Source organism: Egretta garzetta, unplaced genomic scaffold (assembly GCF_000687185.1).
Source record: "Egretta garzetta isolate BGI_Z169 unplaced genomic scaffold, ASM68718v1 scaffold521, whole genome shotgun sequence".
NCBI classification, from domain to species: domain Eukaryota; kingdom Metazoa; phylum Chordata; class Aves; order Pelecaniformes; family Ardeidae; genus Egretta; species Egretta garzetta.
Genome location: NW_009258488.1, coordinates 35,675 through 48,006, shown reverse-complemented (window position 1 = coordinate 48,006; position 12,332 = coordinate 35,675). Strand labels below are relative to the sequence as shown.

The window sequence follows — 12,332 nt, the reverse complement described above, 5'->3', positions numbered from 1 at the left end:
CCTTTTATTACAACAGGAGAGTGAAGCAGCAAGTAAATCGCCTCCTCCCCGGGCTCCCACCAGCTATGATTTGTGATAATGTGCTAGTATGCAGGAGAGCCTAGATTCTGGAAAATACCCCCAAACGTTAATTTACACTCCGTGATATTTTCTTTTCTTTTGCTCAGGGTGGTTAATAAAACCTGTTATGACATGCTTAAAGTGCTTAAGAAGCTCTGCGAATAAATGAGAATTTTTCTACGCCTCCCTAAGGCATTTTCATTCCTATCAGTAGTTGTTCGTTCCATTTGAAGGATTGCCAGGGGAGAAAACGTTAAATGACTGTGCTGCTGCTATAGCTTCAAATGGGATTTATTTCCTTTGGATTGTGATTGGATTCTTGATTTGGCTGAACGGAGAAGGCGGTGGGGTGTGGAAGGGTCCTTCTTTCCCGGAGGTGTTTTAAAATACATCTGTTGGTTTTTTTAATATGAAACTGAGAGGCTCTCACTGCCGTGCCGAGCGAAATGCAGCTTTCTAACCAAAGGAGAGTTATCTTCTCAAGAAAGTAAAGAAGCGAGTTATAAGCTGTGACCAATACCAGGTGCAGGAGCCTTAACTGCAGACGGGGCAGACAGTGGGAAGACGCTGTGCTGGTCCAGCGAGAGTAGACGTGGGTGGAAGAGGGATTCTTGTCCAGTCATGTCTGCCCTCAGCATTGGCAACTAGGATTCCCCCTGAACGGAATAGTCTTTGTATTCTTCAGTGCCAGCTTCACCAGAATTCAGCTTCTCTTCGCACAACTTACCCTGTCGTTGCCAGCGCAGGGTGCTCTGGGGAGCCGCCGAAGGGCCGGTCTGCCTCAGGGGTGTTCCTTCCCTTCCCTGCCCGTCCGCAGCCTGAAGCTGCAGGAGCAGGGCAGCTTACCACGCGTTTTGTACAAGGGCTTCCCTGGTACCTCCACGCCGTGCCTTGACAGATGAGGTTTCAGAGCTTTTTTCTGGTTTGCCTGTATGTGTGTCTCACTTGAAAAACCCGTACTAGTTCCTGTGATTTCACAGCAAACGCGGCGCTTTGATTCCTGTAACGCACAGACATACTGCTGATCTCTTTGAGGGAGGTATACCCAGCCTCCCGTACTCCCGCATTTTAATCAAACTCTGTGTAGCTTGTGTTGTGTTTCACAGCTTCCTCGTCTGATATTTGCAGCCTGGGGTTAATTGACTTTTGGAAGAGGTACGTGCAACCTGCTAATGACTGTGCTGCGTTTGTCAGGTGGCGCTTCTGAGGTCTTAGATCAATGGGTTTAAATCCCATTTGTGTCTGTTTTTCAAAGCAAAAGCCCGGCTGATCATCTCAGGAGCCATTAAGAGAAACTCGTTATTTTTCTCAGTGCTTTGAAATCCTTCTACAAGTAGATATAGGCAGGCTGAGTGTTATTCTCTTAAGTTACATCTTTAATTCCAAGTTATGAAAGCAGAGGACATGAGGATATAGCACAGTGCCCCCAATTTACTGCTGTGGCCTCCCAAGCCAAGTGATTCCACCTCTTTGCCGAGTCTCCCCTCAGAGCTGGTCAAACTGTACAATAAATGTTAATACACTTTGTTTCCTTCTCAGACTAAGAACTTGGACTTCCGCCGAAAGTGGGACAAAGATGAATATGAGAAACTTGCAGAGAAGCGGCTCACCGAAGAGAGAGAAAAGAAAGATGGTGCGTAGTGTACTGACTCCAGGCAAGCTTTGCTCATTTGGCAGTGAGTCACCCAAGCCCTTTGAGTTTGAGAGGGAGAGAGCAGCTAGAAGTGAAATCCCGGAGGGAAGCAGCAGCAATTCAAGGCTGGCTTGCTCTGATCCTTTTTCCTGTGCTTGCCACTGAATATATTTTTTTGACAAAAAAGTAATTACTGAGAACCTTTGCCTCTGTCTGCCTGTTCTTTGGGGAGGAAGAGGAACAATCGGCCCCTGGAAACAAGGAGATCTCAGAGTATGACCCACATCAGAGCTGGAGATACCTCACAGATCTATGTGGTTCTAATAGGAACCAGGAAATAGTGAGGAGGAAATTATATTCTTCCAGATTTTAAAAAAAAAAAAAAAAGCCATTTCTGCATGAATCAAGTACTTCCCAAGTTCCCGATAGCCCCTCTTCATCAAGGGCAATGTGAAATCCAGTGAGTTGAGCTTGACCTTTTCTGATAAACACTTTGGGTTTTTGCATGTTTTAGGCAAACCAGCTCAGCCCGTCAAAAGGGAACTTCTGCGGCACCGAGACTACAAAGTGGACCTGGAATCGAAGCTGGGGAAAACCATCGTCATCACCAAAACTACCCCTCAGTCAGAGATGGGAGGGTAGGTCGTGATCTTTTTGTTGGAGCCTCAGAGTTGCACTGGTGAGACCAGAGGGCTGGGACAGAGCAGGGAGCCCTGTTGGTGCACCAGGCAGTGATTTCCTCCCGTGTTTTGAGCCTGGTGCGATGGTGCCGCGCTGTATTACACCGACACCGGGTCTTCCGGGGTAAAGTGTGGAATTGATGCAGCAGGCTGAGCCTCTTTGGACACTATTACTTGGTGTCAGTGTTGCCTTGCCCACTTGTAGAAACAACTGAAGCAGATCTCTGCTGCCGCTTGGGTTTTTTTAGCCAGGAGGCCTGCTTGCAGTGAGACCCTGTCTGCTGTTGGTTGGAGTTTCTGATCTGGATATCTGTGCCCTAGGAATGGGGGAACATCCAGAGACCTGTCCTTAGGAATGGTGTGCGGCCACTGTTCGTGTGGCTCGTGTTTGGCCAAAGGCTGAAAGGTTTCTTAGCTCGCCCTAAGCCGTCAAGAGCTTGAAAAGAATGCTCTGAGCCATTTCAAGAGTAAGCCTGTTAGTGTTTCACTGTCATAGCCAGCAGTGCCAGGGAGACGTGCAGCCCTGAACAGCATCCAGGGACGGAAGTGCAGGCCCTGGCTGGGTTTTTGCGACAGCTCTTAAGAGGGGCAGAAAGCACTGCTGTATAGAGCAGGGAGTTGCTGCTGTGAGGTGATAGGGACAGGAGGACCTTGCAGCCCCGTGAGAGCCTTCAGCAGGCTGCAGTCCAGAAACCTGGGCTGTGTGGCCAGCCCTGCCTTGGAGGAGGGCAGCCAAGCCCTGCGGTGTCGCAGAGTCCATCCCGCCCTGTTAGTTGTGACGGGAAGGGGAAAATGCTGCGACTGACATAGTTACACATCAGCTCATGCCTTGGTTTCTGTCATCTGTCAGAGTGGTGTTGGCATAAGGGTTGGTACCTCCAGTGTTAACCCAGGGAGCTCTGTCAATCCGGGCTGTGCCTTTGCACATTTCTTTTCACTGGGGCTCTCTGCAATGGAAGTAGCTTCCCTCTTGCCCTGGGGAAAGGAGCTGTATCCCCAGTGACATGCAGATTTCACATTTTAGATTATCTCAAATAGTTGTTCTGTGAGATGAGGTTTGTCTCATGCCTTGGCGTTAATGTTTTCTCTTCCCTCCTGCCAGGTATTACTGTAACGTATGTGACTGCGTGGTGAAAGATTCCATTAACTTCTTGGATCACATCAATGGCAAAAAACGTAAGGATCATTTTTCTGCCTTGTTGGAGGGTTGGTTGAGTTGGAGGGCTGCTGCGATGCTCCGGGTGGTTCCCTTCATGCATCACCAGTGTCTGAGAGCTGGACACTTACACATGGATTGAAGAGTGCTTTGGAGATCAGGCTGTAGGCAGTGTTTGCTCACGAGAGCTGTGGAGGTGCTGCCTTTATAGAATCACAGAATCATTTAGATTGGCAAAGCCCTTTAAGCTCCCCCAGCCCAACCATTCCCCTAACCCTGCCATCCCACCCCCAAACCCTGGCCCTAGGGGAAGGAATTGTTCCCCATGCCCAACCTCACCCTGCCCTGGCACAACTTCAGACCATTCCCCCTCGTCCTATCACCCATTACCAGGGACAAGAGGCCAACCCCCACCTCGCTACAGCCTCCAGTCCCCCAGCCAACCCCAGCAGCCTGGGGCTCCAGATCCCTCCCCAGCTCCGCTGCCCTTCTCTGGACACGCTCCAGCCCCTCCAGGTCCTTCTGAGAGGGAGAGGCCCAACACTGCTGGCACCTTCCAGGGTGCTGGACCATTTTAATACAAGGCCAGAGGAAATAGTGACAGTTTACTCTGGTTAGATGGATGTATTTTCCCCACTCAGAGTGTCTGCGCTGTGAGAAGCCCAGGGCCAGCAAATCCCGATGTCTCCTCTGAAAATGTGGAGAGAGGCTTTTTTACAGTACCAAAACTTTAAAGAATTTCTTTAATAAGTAAAAGGTATGGAACTAGCCCATTTTCAGATCAGAAGCTTCTCTTTGCAGAAGTTGAGTATGAAGCTCAAAGGTCCCTGAGCTCTGGAGTACAGATCAGAGTTTACAAGGATGGAGGCTGTGGTTTGCTGGGGTGAGTGGAGACAGGAGTGGAGCAGGATGACCCCAGAGTTGGGTCCAGCAGTGCGGTGCTGTTACTGTCCTGTGCCTATCTGTGGTTCTTCTCTCCATTGCTGTAATCATGCAGTTAACTTAGGCCAAGATAAAGACAAGAGAATAAAATTCCCAGTTTATCAGGCTGTTCCCTTACTGTGTTTAACTTGAAAAAGAGGACCGTACCCTTGTTGAACTGACTCGCCTTTCACGACTGTGGGCGTTGCTTCTCCTTGACGTGTTCAGAGGGTGGGGAAAGTGGAGAAAGTAAAGGAGCAGCAGGATGCCCTGACACGCTCTTGCCATCTTGATCCGCTCCTGAAGGTGATTTTGGCTCCCCATGGAAGTCAACACATGGCCCCTTTAGAAAAAGGCAGTGACATGTGTGATCCAGACCCACATGCTTGGCTGCTTGAACCTTTGAGAAATGGGGGGTTCAGAAGAGGACCTGAGGGCCAGTATTTCTGTAGCTAGGAAGAGAAAACCCAACGCATTAAAGCCCTGTGCTTTTACGTGAATAGGAGGAGGACGCTGAAGTGCTTTGTTGGGCATGTTGGGAGATTAGCAGTGAGTCCATATGAGAGAATCTGGAATCAAAAATCCTGGCAGGAACTTGGTGCATGGGCCTGAGATGAAGGGTTGAGCTGGGGTTGGGAAGTAGCTGATGCGTAGCTCTTTGGTAGGGTGTGATTGCCAGAGTAAGTTGGGGAGCTTTTGATCCGGTCCATAAATCTGGCTGAAACCTGCTTGTTCTTGGCAGCCCTCTTACTAGCTCCTGGCATGCAGTTTGAGCTTTCAAGTGCTGCTGCACCCCTGGGACAAACCTGGGCACGGCTGCGGGAGTCAACAGGCTGTTTGGATCCACCAGGCAGCATGGGTTGGACACACTGCCGAGGGTGGCCCCTTCAACCTAGGCTTACTCATGAGCTGAAACTTGGGAATCTGCTCTAAGCAGCCACTGAATCGGAGGCCTGGCTTAATATTTCATGTCTGTGCTTTAGCTAGAAATGTCCTGTGCAAGCAGGAACTCTTACCGAGAGCCACTGGTGGCTTGTTTAGCTTCTCCTACAGCTGAGAGGTGCCAGCTTGCAGGTTTTATTCTGGCCCCTTTTTCAAACGCTCCAAGCTTTTTTTTTCCCACCGGTCCAAGATTAAATTTCCTGACACGTCAGAACACCAACGTGGCGGGGAGCATCCTAACAGGGAACGTTAAAAGAATAGGCTGTGTCCTTTTTGTTACAAGTAACGTATGGATCGTTGTAGTCACTGCCTGGTTTAGGTTTTGGTGTCTCCCTAAAGCCCATCCCCTCTGACATAAGAAATCCCAATCCACGTAGGAATACGGGATCAGATGAGGGTGGAAAAGCGCATGCCTCTCTGGGGGAGGAGGCACTGCTGTGTCACACTCCCCAAGCTGGCCCTGGGTTACTGGGGCAGTGGTACGGTGCCATGCCAGGCTCTGCCGCTCGGGAACACAGGGGACAATGCTGCTCCCTGTGCTTTGAGCAGTGGGTGGCCTGCGAGTCAGCGCTGCTCCGTCAGGTTGGAGCACTGAGCCTTGAGGGCGTGGGGCCTTGTGCATGGGGCCACGGAAGCTGCTTTGAGGGGATGGATGACAGGCAGGAAGAGGCTGCTGTGCTGATTTAAATTGGGGACGGGGACTGTGTGCAGACCGTCAAAGGCTACAAGATGTGCTGAACGCGGGCGATTCCACTCCTGTTTTCTAGACCAGAGAAATCTGGGCATGTCCATGCGGGTGGAGCGCTCCACGCTGGACCAGGTGAAGAAACGCTTTGAGGTGAACAAGAAGAAGATGGAGGAGAAGCAGAAGGACTATGACTTTGAGGAGAGGATGAAGGAACTCCGTGAGGAGGTGAGTCTGGGCAATGACTGATGAAGCAAAGCCCCCCAGAAACATGTTTTGTGAGGAAGTCAACCCTGGTTCCTAACCTTGTTCCACAGAAGCCTTGTTCTTGGCAGCATGGGCTTCTTGTCTGCGGCTATGAGTGGGTTTTGTTTCTTTGTTGTTTGCTTTCTAAAAGGTTTTCTGCTGCTGTCCCTGGGAACCCTTTTCCCCTCTTTCTGTGTGAGGATAACTTGATACTTCACGTTTCCCCTGAGAGCAGCACAGGCCTGACAACGCACCTGGTTTTTGTTTGAACTCGTGTGCTGCGATACGCACATCTGTGTCTTTGTCCCTTATCTTCCACGGTTCTTAGGATTGCTGGGATCCTTGTCCACGTGGCACGTTGCTTCGGCGTGGCCTCCCCGGGTGTGGAAGGGCTCTGTGAGCGGTGTGCTATCGTGTGAGATGTGCATGGAGGCAGCGAAAGACAGCAGGTTCCTCTCAAACCTGGGCTTAGGTTGTCAGCTCCCTGACATGAAGATCAAGTTTATTTGAAAACCTGACAAAGTTCTGAGAGTTGAGGAGCTACTATGGATGCTTCTCCTCCATCAGCAGTCACATAACAACCAAACATCAAAAATCGCTGCCCGTTTGAGTCTCCCTGCCCAAGTCCTGAGCTTTGCTTCCCCGCAGGGGTGCTCTGGTGGGGTGCACACAGAGCAGCCCTGTGCTCTGCTCTCGAGCAGGCTGTGGTGCTGCTGAGCCTGATCTGTTTGGGGGAGGTCGGAGACAGGGTGCCCCAGCAGCGCAGGGAGTGCTGTGGATTAATAAAGCTACGGCCAGTCACTGTGTGGCAACAAAGAAATCGGCAGCAACTTTCAGTGTAGCTTTCTCCAGGGCACAGATGTCTTTGGTAGCAGCGGCGCAGCGGACACTGATGGGAATGGCAGGAGCAGTTGCTAAGTTGGGAGCTGAAGCCATGCTTCTGCCTCGCCCGGTGCAAGCCTGGCGCTGTTCCAGGGCTTGTGATCCTTGCAGAGCAAACCACTTTGATTAGAGCAGCGCAAACTCTTTGATGCCAAAACCCCCCAAAGCCGCTCAGAGCTTCAGCTTCTGTTCCAGTGAGCAGCTGTCACTCTGCCAGGCTGAAAGCCAACAGGCAGCAACATTCGGCATCCGAGTCACTGGAACAGGGGAACGCCTACGAGGGAAACGCCTCCTGCTTTAAAAACAGCTCCTTCTTGCCTCAGCGATGATTCCAGACAAAACTTCTGACGTTTGTTCGGAAGAGAGAGTTTTGGCTACGTCCTGTGTGACTCTGCTCTTGGAGTGGGAGGTGGGGTGGTCTGGAGACGGGGGGGAAACCTCCTCCTGGGAGATAGTCCAGGATTTCTGCTGGCCCTTTTATTTCCTCAGGCACAGCCTGGGTGCTGGTGGTAGGACTTGGCTTAGCTGTGCAGTGCCCGGTGTCTCAAAAGCTCACTCAGCTCAGGAGGCTCAAATTATTTTGCTGTTCTGTCCCTTGCTGCAGGAGGAGAAGGCCAAAGCCTACAAGAAGGAGAAGCAGAGAGAAAAGAAAAGGCGGGCGGAGGAAGAATTGACATTTGAAGAGGATGACGAAATGGCAGCTGTGATGGGTTTCTCTGGTTTCGGCTCAACCAAAAAGAATCACTGAGCAGCTCTGGACTCTCCTCTTTCTTGAAACAGATTGTTTTTACCCAGGGGACTCTGGATATCTCTTAAAAGACTTGATTGAGGACTTGTATGTAAATGTCCCAGTAGAAGTTGGCTGGAGGAGTCGAAAAGCGATTCCATGCTCTACCTGCGCTGCAGAACAAGCTCCGCCTGTCATTAGCTTCCCATCTCCTTCTGTGTCCTAGATCTGGCTGCTCATCACCGCTCTGTGGCCTCGCGTGTGCAGGGAAGTGTTCTGCTGGGTACGTTTTCGTGTCAATAAAGTGCAACAGTTCTGTACAGGTGGCCTGGTTCAGGATTAATCTAGTTGTCAGCCAGGCATCGTTGTTCCGGGCCCGAGCTGTTCCAGTTGTCAACCGGGCTGTGTTGGAGATGCAGGGAGCAATTCCGTTTCGTTTTGGATCGCGTAGCTGAAGGAGACGTGCCACGGCGAGCGGTGTTGAGCGGTACGACCCGCATCTTTACGGCTTGTGCTGAGCAGAGCTGGTGGCTGCATGGAGTCTGGGTCGCCAAAACTTCCCTGTGTATTTTATCTGCAAGGGATAATTCCCTGCTTTTCTTTGTGTTTCGTCCCATAACTTTGATATCTTTAAGGCAGGGGGAGAGATTCCTCCTCATGCCCGCTCTAGGATAGAGCGAATGAAAGGTGTGTGCGATTTGCCAGAAATAAATGGATCGTTTTAATGGGTCCCAAATTTGGTGGGAGTTTGATTCCTTCTTTGCTTTGAGAGCTTCTGCTTCCCGAAGAGAAGAGCTGCTGCTGTCTCCCAAGCTGTGCAGAGCTGGTGGTGGCCGCCTGGGGACCTCAATGGAGGCAAAGGCCCTGGCTTTTCCCCCCCCCGCCCCTCAGCTCAGCTGCCCTCTGCAGGCAGTTGCTGTTGTTTGTGGCTTTTTCAAGTAATTCTGGAGATGGGTGTAAGACCGTGGGAGGGGGAACGGGAAAGGCGAGGGGAAGGGGAAGAGAGCACAGGACAGGACAGGGGACCTGCATTTCCATTAGGCAATCCAAGAGCAGGCTGGGCTGTGTTCCAGATTTTACCAGCCTTAAGTGTATTAAGGGCCATTTTTTTTCCTGTCTCCTGGCTGTCAGCGTCTTTTCCCCTCTGCCCTTCCCTAAATCCACTTCATTTCTGCTTTTATTTACCTCGGCCAGACCTTGTGTGACTCCTTTCCGTCTACAGTTAAGATTTATGTTTTACGTGGCTAGGGTTTCGTAGCTCTGTCTCGCTCTCCTCTCTCTCTTTATGTATATTGATGAGATCCTTGCTCTTGCCCTTCTCTGTACTCGTATGAAATGTCCGACCCGAGGAAGGCTGCAGCGTGCTCAGCCTGCTCTTTCTAATACATCTAGAACAAATCCTGTAATGCTTTGCTGCTGTTTTAATTCCTTAATCTTAGACTGCTGACAGCTTCATTGCCTTGGGTCTTTCCGCTTCAATTCAGATTATAATCCCCGTTGAAGATGCTATTGAAATGATATATAGCCAGTCAGATACAGCTGTCCTTGGAGGTTTGACCCTTTTAACTTGGCAATCCTTTGACTTCGGCAAACGCGCTCTGAGCACGCGAGCTGGAGAGGCGACTTTCATTCCAGCCACGTACCTGGCGCTGCTCAGACGGCAGCACGTGGCTCTGGCTGAATGGGAGAGAGAAGCGCTGGTGCCTTTGTGCCCTCCGGGGTGCGAGAGGGATGCTGCCGTGGTTTCATACGCATTAAAAGTTTAGGACATTTCAGAGAAGATTTAGCAGCAGCCATTTTATCCCAGCCACCGGCTGTACAGACAACCAGACCCTCGCTGAATTCGGATTGGGGTTCTGAAGAAGGGGCAGGGGCTGCCCTGCGCCCCCGCTCTGTCCCAGGTTGTGACCTTGGCGCCAGTGGCTGCTGCCTGTGTTTCCCCACGGAGCATCCCACTGTTCTTGTCCATCCCGACGCACCCGAGGGGTGAGGTGTGAAGTGGGCAGCCCCCGAAAAACCTTTCCCCGGGGCGATGGCCGGGGTTGTGCAGCCTGCCAGGCTCTGCCTCCTCCTCTCCATCCTAGGAGAAACCCCTCTGCGGGACAGCGGGGTGGGAGAGGGCTTTCATTAACGAGATTCCCCTTCGGTAAAATGCCCGCAGATCCCCAAGCTCCAGCCCGAGGCCATCTGCGTCCTCTGGGCTGAAGCCCCAGCCCCAGCATCTCTGCGCTGCTGCTGCCTGGTCCCAGCGCTGGGGCTGCTCTCGCCGGGGGAGCCCGGGCTTTGTCTCGGCGGCTTGCTGGGAGCAGCGGGGTGTGCGGCAGCAGATACAAGCGCTCCCTGGATTCCCAGCAGCGGGAGCTGCCTCTAGCCAAGGATGAAAAGCTGGTTTCATGGGAGGAAATAATATTTAGAGAAGAGACAGATAACATTCCCTGCACCAGCCCGTTAACCCTTTGCTCCCAGCTGCTTCGTGCTGCTGTGGGGTGTTAACCCTTTGCCCGCCGCCCCCAGCGCTGGAGCCGTGGTTCTCCGCAACGCGTCATTAGCACCCTCCATCTCCGTGCTGAGGTGTCAGGCTGGTGGTGCTGGATGTGCCCCTGCGGGTCAGGGCTTAGGGAGTTAAAGTTAAAAACTGGGGAGAGGGAGGCCCCAGCTCTGCAGCGCTCCCTCCTGCTCCCCCCCCAAAGGCAAACAGGGCCGGGGTGCTCTGTGCCTGCTGATTCCCACTTCACCCTTGCCAGAGCTGCATCCCCTTTCGGTGCAGCCCTTCCGCGGGTTAAAACTGGGAGCTGGTGGGAGTAAGGAGGGACCTTTCTCATGGTTTCCACATCCAGGCTGGAGTATCCTGCCTGGTCTCACCGTCAAAGCGTTTTGAGGTGCCTGAAGCCAGCTTGGTGCTTGTTCTCAGCACCTGGGCAGAGGGTGCAAGGCTCTGCCCTGGCCACGGAGCGGTTCCTCCTGGCATGTGGCTCGGGGGACCTGGGGGAGGCACGATCTCGGTTTGGCAGACCTGCCTGCACCCGCTCCATCCCAGGCAGGCTGGGGACCGGTCAGCTACTACGGCTCCACCCCATGAAATATTGATGGTGCTGTTGGAGAAGCACTGGGGCATCACAGCAGACACAAATCTCTCCCCGCCTCCCTTCCTCTCTCCCAGCTGTCTTCATCCCTGGCCTCATCCCGGAGGGAGGACTGAAGCCTTGCGGAGGGGCCGAGCGCCAACACCCGCAGCGTGAAGCTGCTGTTCCCCCTTCCTTCCTTCCGAGGGTACTGGGAGGCTGTTGTGCACCCCCTCAACCCTGCCCTCCCCTCCTGTCCCACCCTCCCATCATTCTTTTCAGGTCCTGCTCAGGAGCAGCAGCTGCCCAATCCAGCCCAGGACTCCCACCATCCCAGTAAAAATGACTGGGATCAGGGACCTGGAGTCATCCTGGAGAAGAAGGGGTCCCAGCCTGGCCCGGTGCGTTACTCTGCCTTGGCCAGCTGAATCATTACCTGCTTCGGTGACTTTATTAGCAAAAAGACCCAGCTTTTTAGCGATTCACACCAGTTTTATATCCTGCCCTTCCGAAAGAGAGGTTTAAGAGCTTGGCAGGAGCTCCAGTCCTCCCACTGCTCAGGCCATAAGCCACCGCTGTCCCAGTTAGGCTGCCGTTCTTGCCATTTGCCATCATTAAGCTAAACAACATCCATGGGCGATATCCCGGGAAGCTCCGCTCCTGCTTCTCTCTGAGCCAGCGTGGTGGTGCCGGGAGGACGTACCACCAAACCCCTGCTCTGGTGGGGACGGGCTGCGGGGGCTGTGAGGCTTGTGGGTCTCCCGGGCCCCACCAGGAGACCTTCTGCTGCAGCACCATCCCACACAACCCTGGGGGCCAGTGTTTCTGCCCCCCTGCTGCCCAGCTGCACACCCCATTTACAAAGTGTCACCCCCATCAGTCAACCCTCAGCCCAACCTGTGACCTCTCCTGCTCTCCTCGGCTGGTGGGACGAGGTGTCCCCAGGGGAGAGCCCAATCCATGCAAGGGCCGCGGTCCAACCCCTGGTTGGAGCTGGTGTTTCTGCAGAAGGGAGCGGGAAGGGGTGGGAGGCTGGGGTAGAGATTTGGGGGGGTGTTCTCTGGGCTGGGAGGTGTTTGTTCCCCATCTGGAGCTTGGATGGGAAGCTTGGACACCCATTTTTCCAGAAAGGGCCATGCAGGGAGCAGAGGGCACCTATAGCGAAGTGGTGCTTGGCCTGGCCACCTCAGCAAGTTGGGGCCGCTCTCCCCACACTCGATACCCAGGGCTGAGCCACAAGCAGGGCCAAGAGGGGATATAAGGGGGCCCTGGAGTGCTCCAAACTGGGAGGAAGGAGGCAGCCCCAGGGGCTCCCCCCAGCCCTGTGGCATCTGCTGC

General features: G+C 53.0%; 2 protein-coding genes across 2 annotated transcripts in view; both read left to right on the top strand.

Annotated features, from left to right (window-relative positions):
- Nucleotides 1-8,252, top strand: part of ZMAT2 (zinc finger matrin-type 2) — an 8,978-nt gene extending 726 nt beyond the window's left edge. Inside the window, exons 2-6 of the mRNA XM_009645108.2 lie at nt 1,600-1,693; nt 2,208-2,331; nt 3,476-3,549; nt 6,160-6,305; nt 7,810-8,252. Of these exons, the coding sequence (XP_009643403.1) occupies nt 1,600-1,693; nt 2,208-2,331; nt 3,476-3,549; nt 6,160-6,305; nt 7,810-7,953 (582 nt within the window). The 3' untranslated portion in view covers nt 7,954-8,252. The remainder of the gene's footprint in view (nt 1-1,599; nt 1,694-2,207; nt 2,332-3,475; nt 3,550-6,159; nt 6,306-7,809) is intronic.
- A 3,877-nt stretch (nt 8,253-12,129) lies between these two features.
- The window catches only part of LOC104131878 (protocadherin beta-16-like), an 11,595-nt gene continuing 11,392 nt past the window's right edge, over nt 12,130-12,332 (top strand). Inside the window, exon 1 of the mRNA XM_035900726.1 lies at nt 12,130-12,187. Coding sequence (XP_035756619.1) covers nt 12,130-12,187 — 58 coding nt within the window. The remainder of the gene's footprint in view (nt 12,188-12,332) is intronic.